We start from the raw sequence: 13,346 nt of genomic DNA on the forward strand, positions 1-13,346 counted from the left end.
TGATATAGTCAGACTGTAGTAGAGATGATATAATCAGACTGTAGTAATAGAGATGATATAGTCAGACTGTAGTAGAGATGATATAATCAGACTGTAGTAATAGAGATGATATAGTCAGACTGTAGTAATAGAGATGATATAGTCAGACTGTAGTAGTAGCGATGATATAATCAGACTGTAGTAATAGAGTAAAGAAAGAGAGACTGTCTGCTGTGGTGACAATAATATAATTATAAAACCTGTTGAATCCTGTAGAGAACCAGTCTGGGACCATTAAAGATAACCGGATTAAGTAAATGGAGATTCCCTTTTAGCATCGTATTTCCATAGCAATAATCCGCCCTGTGGGAGGCAGCAATGTGCCGTAAAGGCATCTAGTCTACCGGAATTTTAAGAAGAAGAAGAAGAAGATGTGGTCTCGCGATACTTCCCTCAGCGGGCCGTGAGTTTGTTTTCTTTGTGTGGAGCGGAGAGCAGCTAACACGCAGCAGTTAATCTCCCGCTATCAACGGAGGTTTGTTGGCTTATTATCGGCACAAAGTCCCCGATATCTTTACATCAGAACATCCGACTGATCATCACAGTTACAGGTAAGAACACGATGTTTGTTAGCACCGTTAGCTCCCGCTGTTGGTCTGTTAGCAGCGTTAGCTCCCGCTGTTAGTTTCACACACGATGTATGTTAGCAAGGTTAGCTCCCGCTGTTAGCGCCATTAGTCGCGCTGCTAACATGTGGCTATATTTAGCTGGTAGTTAGCTCTATATTTAGCTGGTAGTTAGCTCTATATTTAGCTGGTAGTTAGCTCTATATTTAGCTGGTAGTTAGCTTTGTATCGTCACATTTTTCTTCGTTTTGAACTCAAACCAGCGCTTACTGGTTCACATGGGTCGGCAGGCCGCAGGACCCGGCTTTGTTCCGGATCAGTCCTGGTCTCAGTGTCCGATCCGCGGGAAATGTCTAGAGAGGACAGACAGACACAGATACATAGACAGACACACACACAGATATATAGACACATACACACACTAGTGCTGGGCGCTATGACCAAAAATGTGTATCCCTGTATTTTTGAAGATTCTGTCAGTTTAAGGGTATATCACGGTATTTTCTCTCTGTTGCTTGACTGGGTCTTTATATAGGATTATAATGGCTTATTCTACTGTCAAGAGTTCATAGAATAGCACCAAAACATTGAATGTCATCATGTTTACTAGAAGCTTTGATTATTAAATGGTTGGCTCCACAGCATTATATAATAAGGTTATATGAAGGAGAATCCATCAGTTACAGTCTAAAACTAGTTTTATTGGGCAAAATACAAAGTAGTAAAATACCCTTAAATACACATACCAACAACTTTAACATGTTCCTTTTCAGAACTAACTAGTTGTAAGTAGAGTCGGCTACCGTTTGAATTTTTACGATTCTGATTCCTAACCTGATTCTGGAAAAATGACATAAAAAGGCTCTTTTATGGACATTTTTTTTTTATTGAAAATTTAAATGTAACTATATTAACGTTTTAAAGTACTTAAATATATAACAAGTAAACCTAAGTCACCTAACACATAACTACAATAATATAAGAAATAACAGTTACACTATTAACAAGTAACAACAAAATAAATGTTGAGTTGCTATGCCAAACGGCTTCAACCTTTAGCAGTTCTTTTGCAGAAAAATGACCATATTAGCTTCTCTGGCGAGATAGACACCTCTCCTGACTTATGGGATGTCCTGCACAGGAGAACCTCTCAGATGGAGTCCCAGAGGCCTGGACACACAGGGAGAAGTTAGAAAGGGCAGACAATTTGGGGAGGCTGTCCCGACTCCCCCACCACCAGGCTACAGGGTCTGGTCCTGAACGATAGACTAGCAGAGCAGGTGTAATATGTTTACTAGCGATCCCGGTCAGTGAATGGTTAATATGCTTCTACGTCTGTTTTGGTGAGCCCAGAGGGAAGATATGGCATTTTAAAAGTAGCCTACATTTACGATAGCTAGCTAACAGTAGACTACAGAGAGAGTGTGATACTTATACGTCCGTTTCGGGGTTAGGGAGCGTGTACGAAAAGCTGTCTATCAGCTGTGATAGAGTGCATGTCCGAGAATAGCGCGGACACGCGCTTCACACAAGTGCGAGCGGGCATGGGCGCCACTCGGCAGAAAAGGGAGACAGAAAAAAAGAGTCTGCCGCTGGCCGGAGCGACGGAGGGAAAGTATTTCAGTCGGAACCGAAATGAGGAATGAAATTTGCGTTCTAATCTGGTCCGAATAGTGGAACTGGGTTTCGGTACCCAAGTCTAGTTGTAAGATAGTTGTTTGAACATACCTTGACCACAGGTAACGTTAGGTTGTTGTAGAGCAGTGGGCGGAGCTGTTTGAATAACGGTAGTGGGTTGGTGGAAGTATTTCAGCGAGACAAGACATGTTAAATCCAGTGTTTTAATCGTTGCTCTGAACCTGTCTTTCTCCACGGTCTGTAGTGGGACCGTAGGAGGATTCTTATTGACTTCATTATGTTGCTCCGCTGCATGCTTGAGGTGACAGGTCTTAGCGTTAGCACGGCCGAGTAACGTTAGCGCGATGAGTAGTCTACAGTTAACACAATGTTTTAAAACCAGAAAACCTCCAAACAGACACGGCTCCTCTTTTTGGCCCAAGTTGTTCTGTGTCATCATGTTCTACGAGAACTTTGAATGTCGATCCTATCCATCTTCACCGTACCGTAACACCAGAGCACTGCTGTTTACGCTGCGCCTGGGGGCCTGGCCATGCCCGTTTTAGAAGCCAACATTGAAAAAGGTCCGTCTGAAACAGTATCGCGCAGCGTTCCGAACGTGTGTGTGGCGGTATATTCAAAATTAATATCATACCGAAATATACACCGGTATTCAGTGTGAACCGGTATACCGCCCAGCATTCACACACACACACAGATATATAGATACATATATACACACACACAGATATATAGATACATATATACACACACACAGATATATAGATACATATATACACACACACAGATATATAGATACATATATACACACACTGATCTGATTCTATTGTACGATAACGACGATTCTCTTCTGCTGTCACCTATACGTTGCTAACATCTCTTCTCCCCCCCCAGACGATACCGTTGCCATGGCTCTGAGACGAGGACACATCCGCTACCTGAAAGTGAGCCAGACCATAATTTCTAACATCTCTTAGATATAAAGACACATGTTAACATCTTAGATATAAAGACACATGTTAACGTCTCTTAGATATATAGACACGTTAATGTGTCTATATATCTAAGAGATGTTAACGTCTCTTAGATATAGACACATGTTAACATCTCTTAGATATATAGACACGTTAACATCTCTTAGATATAAAGGAGAAGACACATGTTGGAGTGTGTGGAGAACTGGAGGCAGTACGACATTTCAGCCTAACTCTCTGTACCTGTACATACCCCCCCTCCTGCAGGTGTGAGTGTGTACCATATTGTGTGTAACGTGTGTGTGTTTTTCAGGTGTGTGAGGTTCAGACGTCTCAGAGTGATGTCAGAGATTGTAAAGGAGCCGCTGGAAAGGTATTTATTATTTCATTTGTCTTCGTCCTTTCTGTCTCTTTTTACTACCAATCAACTTCTAGACTGTGTGATGATGATGATGTAATAATGTGTGTGTGTGTGATGATGTAATAATGTGTGTGATGATGTAATGTAATATTGTGTGATAATTTAATAATGTGTGTTTTAGGAGCTGTATGATAACGGCTACAGCGAGCAGATGATGGAAGATGAAGATGCGCGGACCAACCTGATTGTGAACTACCTGCCCCAGAGCATGAGTCAGGACGAGCTGCGCAGTCTTTTCAGCAGCGTGGGAGACGTGGAGTCAGCCAAACTGATCCGGGACAAAGTGGCAGGTAACTCCTCCCGAAGTTCTGCAGAGCACCAGACATCAGAGTACGACTGCGGTAAGACACGGAGCGTACTACAGATTTATTTGTCCCTGAAGGTAGCAGGAATATACACCCAGCTGGGAACATTAAACTGATCCGAATACTGGAGTTCCTCCAGTCAGAACAGAGAGAGAGAGATATATAAAGAAGGGAAATAGTTCCACTAAAGAACGACGGTGTTAACGGACACTCAGAAGATACTGCAGTACTACTGAACAGGGAACAAACGCAGTATTCATTAGTGTCAGATCCTAACAGGAGTTATCTCAGGACACTTTACAGAAAGAGTAGGTCTAGACCACACTCTATCATATACAGAGACGCCACTATTTCCTAGGAGCAAGCAGTATTATTATAGTACAACTGCACAGAGACAGACGCAGTAGTATTATAGTATTTCTCTGTTCAGTGCTAATGCTAACAGGCTAGTTAGTACTCCAGATGTATAGTATCACCAGAAGTTGTGATACTGGAAGTACTACTGACTTCAGAGTCTGGCTGTCAACCAATAGTCTGAATTCAGATGAACGTTAAAAGACATTTGAATATGAAAGTGAATATTGTAATGTGAAAAAAGCAGCACAACCTCGTCTGTCTGCGTCACACTTTCTCTTCGCTGCTCGCTAAACGCTCAGTGACTCGGCTCAATCAGACGTTACACAGACAGAAAGTCATCTAAAAGCTCCATTTCCTGTCTGTGTGACATCTGATTGAGCTGATTCATTCGGGCGCTGGGCGTGTTGACGATGTTTCTATCGTGCGGCTGGCGCTAACGGAGAGACACACACACAGAGACAGAGCCACACACAGGCTGATTGAGGCGATTCCTTGGGTCTCTGGGCGTGTTGACGCTAACCCAGACCCTAACATAGTGTAACTGGAGATGACTACGGTGTTGAGATTAATCTTCATCAGTTTATTTGTAATGTTTCGGCAGATCTTTTAAATCAACCTTCACAGTTAGACCAGTTTGTTCTCTCGTGGACGTTCCTAACACAGATGTTCAAACCTCCCTTTTTATCATGTATTCAGATGTTATTTTGGTAATGTTGACAGCTGTTGTTCCCAGTACTACTTGGTGTTAGCAGTTATACTTCCAGTAGTTGAACTGTGTGTAGTATTTCCTGTGTCTTTTCTCCCAGCAGCTGTTTTTATTTCTCAACTTTTGTCTTTTTAAATGTTTTTATCCACAGATGATTTTTGTTTTTATATTGAAATGTTTTTTTAATCTCTGGTATTTTTTAAAAGACAACTCTGTGTTTTTGTCTGAACTTTATCTGAATACTTTTCTTTTCTGCACTGTTGTAACATTTTATTTATTTTCACGTCAGGTTTACTGACCTCAGGTATTAACATCTGGACAGGCCATACGGAGATTATTTATCTTTATTTATATACACATACATACCTGTACATGTTACACACAAATATATATATATATGGGCTGTCAAAATAACGCGTTTAAAATAAAAAAAAATAACATTCCATATTGAGGTTTGACCCGGAGCCGTTCTAGCACCATTGGACTGTAAAATGAAGGAGGAGACGAGAATGTTCTGCCTGGATCATTAACTGGAACATTTACTTGTAAAAATCTTCTTCCTGCCAACCCTGGCTACTGAAATCTGGCTCCACTGATATGTCTGCTCTTCTCTCTGATGCTCTGAAACACAAACACCGCTGCACATGACGCTAGTTAACACTATACTCGACAGCAGCTAACGTTAGCCTACCACTAGCTAGTTAACACTATACTCAACAGCAGCTAACGTTAGCCTACCGCTAGCTAGTTAACACTATACTCGACAGCAGCTAACGTTAGCCTACCACTAGCTAGTAGCTGATTAAACAGGGTTAAATGCTGACAGCTAACGCTAAACGGTGTAAAGTGTGACTGTGTTTTACTGTAGAGGATTCAACACCGGGATGTAACAATCTGCAGCTGCCGTCGGAGAAACAACACAGACGGTGCGTTCAATGAAACTGGTAAACTACAGCCTCGTGGTGCATTTGAAGTTATTGTAAATGTCCTTTTCCCATCTGGTGGTTTAACAGCAGTTTACTAGTGAAATAAGTCATTGTTATTGTTATACATTATTATTAAATCATTTAATGATGACCATATGGCCTTAGCAATAAACAAGCCGTTCTTTAATGTCACCAACTGTTGTTTAGTACCCTTCTTTCTTTTCTTTTTTTTACTTTCTTAAAAAGTATCGGTTCAGGCACCGTTAATTATGTATGCGATTAATTTTGATGTATGCGATTAATTTTGATACTTAATCAGTATGGAATTAATTAGATTACATTTTTTAATCGATTGACAGCCCTAATATATATACATGCATGCGTTACACACAAACACACATAACGTTACACACACACACACAACCCTTATATTACATAACCAATGAAGTTGACCCTAATAATTGATCAGCTGTTTAAGAATCATCTGTTTACCAGCAGATGAAGACAGGTGTATTTTATAAACTATGAAAGTCAAAGTCTTCCCCGTATCGCCCGGCCCCAGATGAAGTTTGGTTTTAAGTTTTGAACTGAATCTGATGATGTCCACATGTTTGAACTGATGTTTTATTTTATTTTCCAGGTTTTTTGAAATGTCTGTAAATCTTTAATAACGATGTTTGAACTTGTTGTTCTGAACAAATCAAGAAAACTGCCGACTACACTTTCTGCTCTGAATGTTTCCTCAGAGTGAGCTCTCCTGTTTGTAGTGTTTCCCTAAATTCAGTCTTGGTGCAGAATTAAGCCACTAGAGCCAGTCCCTCAATGAGCTTAAAGCTGCAGATGCCAACCGTCAGCAGTAAAGCCAGTGGGACTGATCAGTCTCCCCGAGTTGGTCCAAAAAGTTCCTCAGAACACCGAAGAGACGATACGTAATACGTCTCCATAACAGCAAGTGGGGATAATCTGGATTGTCGCCCAAAAATGAAAACCGGCATCTGATTGGACGCGTCACGTGGGTCTGGCTGCTCCCCGACCATCATGGCGTCTCGTTCAGAACACGATCTCATATTGGACTAACATAGTTCAGTGAAACGTGTTTCTGAAAACATTTGAAGAGAGAAACAGGCCGTGCAGCTGCTGAATCTGTCTTCATTTCAGATCAACAAAGGTCAGTTTATCAGATTAATGTCAGATGTTGAGAGACTCTAGTCACGCTCATCCTGCTCCCCGTTTCCTATTTAGCTCTCTACCAATCAGATGGCTCATTGAGTCTGACTGCCGGCAGTGCCCGCCCCGCCGATTATACATGTCCAATTAGCCAAAATGAAGGCCGACGGCACCGAACACACCGACCAGACTCGAGTCACCGACCTCGCCAGACTATCAGACGGACAATTATCAGCTTGGTGTGTCAGCGCCTTTCCTTAGGATGTGCCATTTCTGTGTCTGTAGCTTGAAATGCTATTGGGGGGGGCCTTGACCAACTGCCACTTTGCTCGTTTGAAAGCCATGATGTCGCTTTCTTTCTCATGGGTGGTCCAAATTCTCTGGGCGAGCAAAGCAGAGAAAGGGGAGGTAACCTTGCTCCTTATGACGTCATAAAGGGAAGATTCCTGATTGGCCCATCTGAGCTTCCATTTTCTCAAAGGCAGAGCAGGATACCCAGGGCTCGGTTTACACCTATCACCATTTCTAGCCACTGGGGGGCCAGAGGCAGGCTGGGGGAACTCATATTAATGTTAAAAAAAAAAACTCAAAGGGACATTTTCATGCCATGGGACCTTTTTTAAGGAGCTTCTGCGTTAGCTTCACTGTTCAGACCCTGAACTTCGTTATTTTCCCGTCTGTGGTTGCGATGGGAAGTCTCACCCTGACTTCACGTTCAGTGTTTCCAGAAACCAAAGTGGTGGTGGTGCGTTCTCTGGGTTTGTTCAGAATAATGAAGGATAATGATGTGATGTTCTGGAGAGTTTTGTTTATGTGTGGCGGCTGTAACACACAGTTTTCTTCTTTTATTTTGTTGTTTTCCTTTGTGTTTCTCTAGGCCACAGTTTAGGTTACGGCTTTGTTAACTTTGTTAACCCTAGTGATGCAGAGAGGGCTATCAGTACCCTCAATGGCCTGAGGCTACAGTCTAAAACTATCAAGGTAATGTGCATCAGCTGCTCTCTGCCTTTCCTGTCTGATAGATGTTTATGTGCCAGCAGACGGTCTGACCACCAAGGTATTTCTCTGATGTCATGTTATACATCGTTATACATCGTTATGAACACACACGTGTTCACTCTGAATCTGTGACTTTCTTCAGTTCACTGACACTAAGTGCCCAGCTTTTCTTTTCATAAATATATGCTTTTATTTTGAAGTGCCAAATGATCTGAGCCTTTTTGGATGCTTTTATTTTTGTGTTTTTGTTTACATTTTATTTGGGAGAAATCTGGATATGTTTTTTTTTGTTTTTTTGTTTTTTTAAAAGACATTGACTATTTAAATATTTAAAATGATTTTCTTTAAAGACTGGCTGTAACTGTTTTATTTTGTTGAGTGTTGATTCTTCCTGTCTGAGTTGTGCGTGTGAAGCTGAGAGACTGATCCACTTCCTGTTTCCTGTCGGCAGGTTTCCTTTGCGCGGCCGAGTTCGGACACGATTAAAGATGCTAACCTGTACATCAGCGGGCTGCCGCGGACGCTGAGTCAGCCCGACCTGGAGGACATGTTCACTCGCTTCGGACACATCATCAACTCCAGAGTGCTGGTGGACCAGGCCTCAGGTAACTGACCAATCACAGCCCTGATACACCTTACATGATACCAGGCCTAAGGTAACTGACCAATCACAGCCCTGATACACCCCCTTCAACCCCAACCCCATGCAGCGTTACCTCCCTACTCACCTGTGCTCTGATTGGCCGACAGGTCTGTCCAGGGGCGTGGCCTTCATCCGCTTCGACAAGAGGTCTGAGGCCGAAGATGCCGTCAAACACCTGAACGGGCACACGCCCCCCGGGTGCTCTGAGCCAATCACAGTCAAGTTTGCCGCCAACCCCAATCAGGCCCGGAACTCCCAGATGATGTCACAGATGTACCACGGCCAATCACGGCGCTTCGGAGGCCCTGTCCACCACCAGGCGCAGAGGTTCAGGTGAGAGGGGATGATATAACAGAGTATGGTCTCTGTTGTTGTTACTAATGAACTGATGCGTCAGCTGAAACGAAAAGGTTAAGGTCTTTGACTAACCCTAACCCCCAAACGGGCTCCGTAGACGGGAACTTTGAACAGGTCACAGGGAATCCCTGAAGTCTTTCACATCTAAAAGTGTGTTACATTTGTTCTCGGATCTTCCGAGGTCAGAACTCAGGCAACCACCCCGAGCTAAAACTCCAACAGGGCTGCTCCGTGCATCAACAGTTATAACATACAGTTATAACACAGTTATAACAGTTAGAACACACAGTTATAATAGTTAAAACAGTTATAAGCACTTGTGTTATTTGTGTCTCACTAAGTCAGTCCTGTCCATCTTCTGTCTGTAATGGCTGACCTAGCTAGTTGTAAAGACAGCAATGAGACCCTGAACTGCTAACGTTGATGGCTAGGGCTAACTTTAACCTAGCTAGTGCTAAAGAAAACAATGAGACCCTGAACTGCTAATGTTGATGTTTAACCCACTTCCTGTCCTGTACTTCCTGTGTTCAGGTTTTCTCCAATGAGCGTGGACCACATGGGTGGAGGGGGCGGGGTCTCAGGCAGCGCGTCGGCCGGTTGGTGCATCTTCATCTATAACCTGGGCCAGGACGCAGACGAGGCCATCCTCTGGCAGATGTTTGGCCCCTTCGGAGCCGTGGTCAACGTCAAGGTCATCCGAGACTTCAACACCAACAAGTGCAAAGGTTTCGGCTTCGTTACCATGACGAACTACGAAGAGGCCGCCATGGCCATCCACAGCCTCAACGGGTACCGGCTGGGGGACAAAGTCCTGCAGGTGTCCTTCAAAACCAGCAAGGGACACAAGTAGAGAGGGAAGGAGGGAGAGGGTTAGAGAGGGGGGGTGGGGTAAGAGAGAGAGAGAGAGAGAGAGGGGGGGGGGGGGTAAGAAGGGGGGGTTTGTCAGTTTTCAGCAGTTTTGTCAATATAATCCATTAATATTTTCTCCCAGCATGCCCTGTTTCTGTTGGGCTGTATGACCGTTCTTCTGAATATTGTGAATGTTGATCCAAGATGGCGGCCTGTGAGAGAGAGGTTTTGTACCATTTAGTCTGAGTTCAGAGGAAAGGAGAGGAACTAATAGTTATTTTCTTGTTTTAATGTATAGAAATACTTCATCACGTTCAACAGAATATTAAATATATGATTACAGTTTATCTAACTATGTCCAACAATCATCTCAACTCAGTTTGTTCTAAACTTTCTTTTTAATATTTCTAAATAAGTGTCGGAGTTTCTGCAGAAACAGATTTTATTTCCTGCTTTTACTAAAAGTCTTCCAGGTGAAACCACCTGGTGGACTGAACCATTCATATGTAGGGGTTCTGTTTTTCATTTGTAATCTGTTTTTGAGTTGCAGCTCCATTGTGATGTTGGACTGTTCATTCAATAATAAATCTGCTCATGTAAAACCTTTCTGTGATGTTTTTTTACTGCATGTTTTTCTGACGTCTGTTAAAGTTTACTGGGAAATATTTACAATGAACATTAAACTTTTCCCCCTTAAAGATATGTCTAATTTACTCTCCTGAAGCAGTCTGGTTGTTCTTATAAACATTATGTTTAGAAGTCTAATTTACTCTCCTGGTGTCCGTTTCAGAAAAGTTAGTTAACCTGAGATGAGGGGAACTCTGGGTTTTCCGTTTCAGAAAGAGAGGGAACTTAACCTCAATCAGTTACTATGGTAACTGAGTCTGTGAACCTAACCTGATCGGGAGCAGGTTTTCTTCAAGAAACCTCGAGTAGCTCTGTCTCCTCCCTCTAACAGTGTCAGGGGCCGTTCACATTGTACGCGCAAACGGCAGCGCTGCGCTATGAAACCCATTATTGTCAATGGCTTGCGTGCGCAAGAACTGGTCTGCCGCTGAGCAAAGCGCAGCGCGAGCGGCATTTTGTGGCTGGCCGCTCTTGCGCGGTCAAAGTTCAACATGGTTCAACTTTGACCGCAGCACACGCAAGAGTGGCCGCGGTGCGCTGTGACGTGCATTCAAGTGTCTGAAAAAAACACAATACACGTGGATCCACAAACGGAACATGGACGAGAGGCTGATTTTGGCCGTCAGCGATCTCCCAGAGCTGTACAGGCTACGACACGAGGTCGAGGTCGTACAGAGACCTCGGACGCAGAACTATGCTGTGGAAGCATATTTCACCATAATAGGCATGCCAGCTGTGGAGATTATTGTAGCCTCTTAATTTAAATCATTCAGGTTTGTTTTAGCTATGTGAAATCAACATGTATGTCTCCGCTGAAATACAATCCTATGTTACATTTTTTACTTTGGTGCATTTGTCAAATCATAATTGCATTTGCACAACAGTGAGTGCATTTCTTAAAACAATCGGTGTAAACTGCACCGCAGAGTGACTGACCTGAAAAATCGTGTATCTTGCTGGAAATCTTTTGTTTGTGTCCAAAGCAAGTATTTATGAATCAAACTGACAAGTCTTTACGCCATTGTTTATACCAAGATAGTGAAACTGCTTTGTGTTGTTGTCCATATTTAACAGTTCACTCTGGAAGTATAGTCTAATGAACAATGCACATGAAAGGGAGCACTATTCCCTATGTGACAAAGTTACACATTATTGTCATCTCTGATCTGAGAAATGCGCCAAAGCAACTGAGAAGAACTGTAGCTACTGTTGTGAGCTGCGAAAACAAAATACCAAGTTGATTGTACAGCTCCATACAGGTATTTGTAGGATATATTTGTATTTTTTATAAAAAAAAGAAATATAATTTATACTCTTTATTGATCCCCAATGGGGAAATTACAATTTACACTCGGTTGTTACACAATAATAATATTGTATTTGTATGTTTATATGATGTAAAATATGTTTGGACTGATTGACACAAGTCATGTTCATTTTCATTGAAGTTCACATATAGGTAAGGGGGTAATAGCCAGGATCATCAAGCGATGATCCTAAACCGTGGGTGGGCGGACATTGTAAAGCCGGCCTCGCAATGTGTGGGTTTTTCACACTTGGAAATTGTACGTCAACCAAGGCTGGTTATGGAACTAGGAACTAGGTAAGGGGGTAATAGCCAGGATCATCAAGCGATGATCCTAAACCGTGGGTGGGCGGACCTTGTAAAGCCGGCCTCGCAATGTCATCTAGTCATTCTGGCATTGTAAAGCCGGCCTCGCAATGAGTGGGTTTTTGACACTTGGTAATTAGCTGTTGGAAGCTGTTGCGCTTGCAGCATACGTGCTGCAATTGGGACGGAATTCAACAGCTAGGTTCTATGTGTGAAAATGTGCTTCATTGTAAAGCCGGCATCGAAATGTCATCAAGCCATGCTGGCATTGTAATGCCGGCCTCGCAATGTCATCAAGCCATGCCGGCATTGTGAAGCCGGTCTCGTAATGTCATCTAGTCATTCTGGCATTGTAAAGCCGGCCTCGCAATGTCATCTAGTCATTCTGGCATTGTAAAGCCGGCCTCGCAATGTCATCTAGTCATTCTGGCATTGTAAAGCCGGCCTCGCAATGAGTGGGTTTTTCACACTTGGTAATTGTATTTCAACCAAGGCTGGTTATGGAACTAGGGTAAGGGGGTAATAGCCAGGATCATCAAGCGATGATCCTCAACTGTGGGTGGGCGGACATTGTAAAGCCGGCCTCGCAATGTCATCTAGTCATGCTGGCATTGTAAAGCAGGGTTAGGAATGAAAGAAAGGAATTCTGCTGCCGAAGGCAGCAGAATTAAATGCACAAACCATGGACCTACACTAATTCCCAACTCTCCTATCTCTCATTCAGACCACTGGGTAAATGTGTGCCCAATCTAGTGATCCAGGACCTTTCGACTCTCCTCCGCTGCTTCACTGACCAGGTTGGGTTGGACTCAAGGATGGTGGCCCTGAGGCTACACCACCCATGGTCAATAAAATGCTGTACTAGGGGGATATGTAAATTTTTCTGGTTATTTATATTATATCTATGTTGGGTGAATCTAGTCAGCATAGTGTTTCCTGATTCGCCAACATATTGCTTTGTGCATTGCAAGCATCTAATTAAATAAACAATATTTTTGTGATGAACAGTGGTGTTCCTTTGTGTTTCAAAAACTTCTTTGGTGTTCTGGTTTTGCACCATTCTATAATGTCTAAAGAAATCCCCTTGTGACCTGGTTCTGTGTGCCTGTAAGGGTCTGAGTTTGGCTTTGACCAGAATGTCTCTAAGGTTGTGGTTTTTT

The 13,346-nt window shown here is 42.9% G+C and overlaps 1 protein-coding gene across 2 annotated transcripts; it reads left to right on the forward strand.

Moving 5' to 3' along the window:
• The first annotated feature begins 437 nt into the window (after positions 1–437).
• On the forward strand, positions 438–10,553 carry LOC144513432 (ELAV-like protein 1). Of its 2 annotated transcripts, none has more exons than XM_078244503.1 (8): positions 438–590; positions 3,138–3,187; positions 3,531–3,590; positions 3,760–3,979; positions 7,977–8,080; positions 8,550–8,703; positions 8,849–9,074; positions 9,630–10,553. In XM_078244503.1, the coding sequence occupies exons 2-8, from the start codon at positions 3,152–3,154 to the stop codon at positions 9,946–9,948; spliced, it is 1,119 nt and encodes a 372-aa protein (XP_078100629.1). In that variant the 5' UTR covers positions 438–590; positions 3,138–3,151; the 3' UTR covers positions 9,949–10,553. The 2 variants fall into 2 exon arrangements, with proteins under 2 accessions (XP_078100629.1, XP_078100630.1); XM_078244504.1 differs by having other exon boundaries at positions 3,760–3,928.
• The last annotated feature ends 2,793 nt before the right edge of the window (positions 10,554–13,346 follow it).

Source organism: Sander vitreus, unplaced genomic scaffold (assembly GCF_031162955.1).
Source record: "Sander vitreus isolate 19-12246 unplaced genomic scaffold, sanVit1 ctg249_0, whole genome shotgun sequence".
Classification (NCBI taxonomy): Eukaryota; Metazoa; Chordata; class Actinopteri; order Perciformes; family Percidae; genus Sander; species Sander vitreus.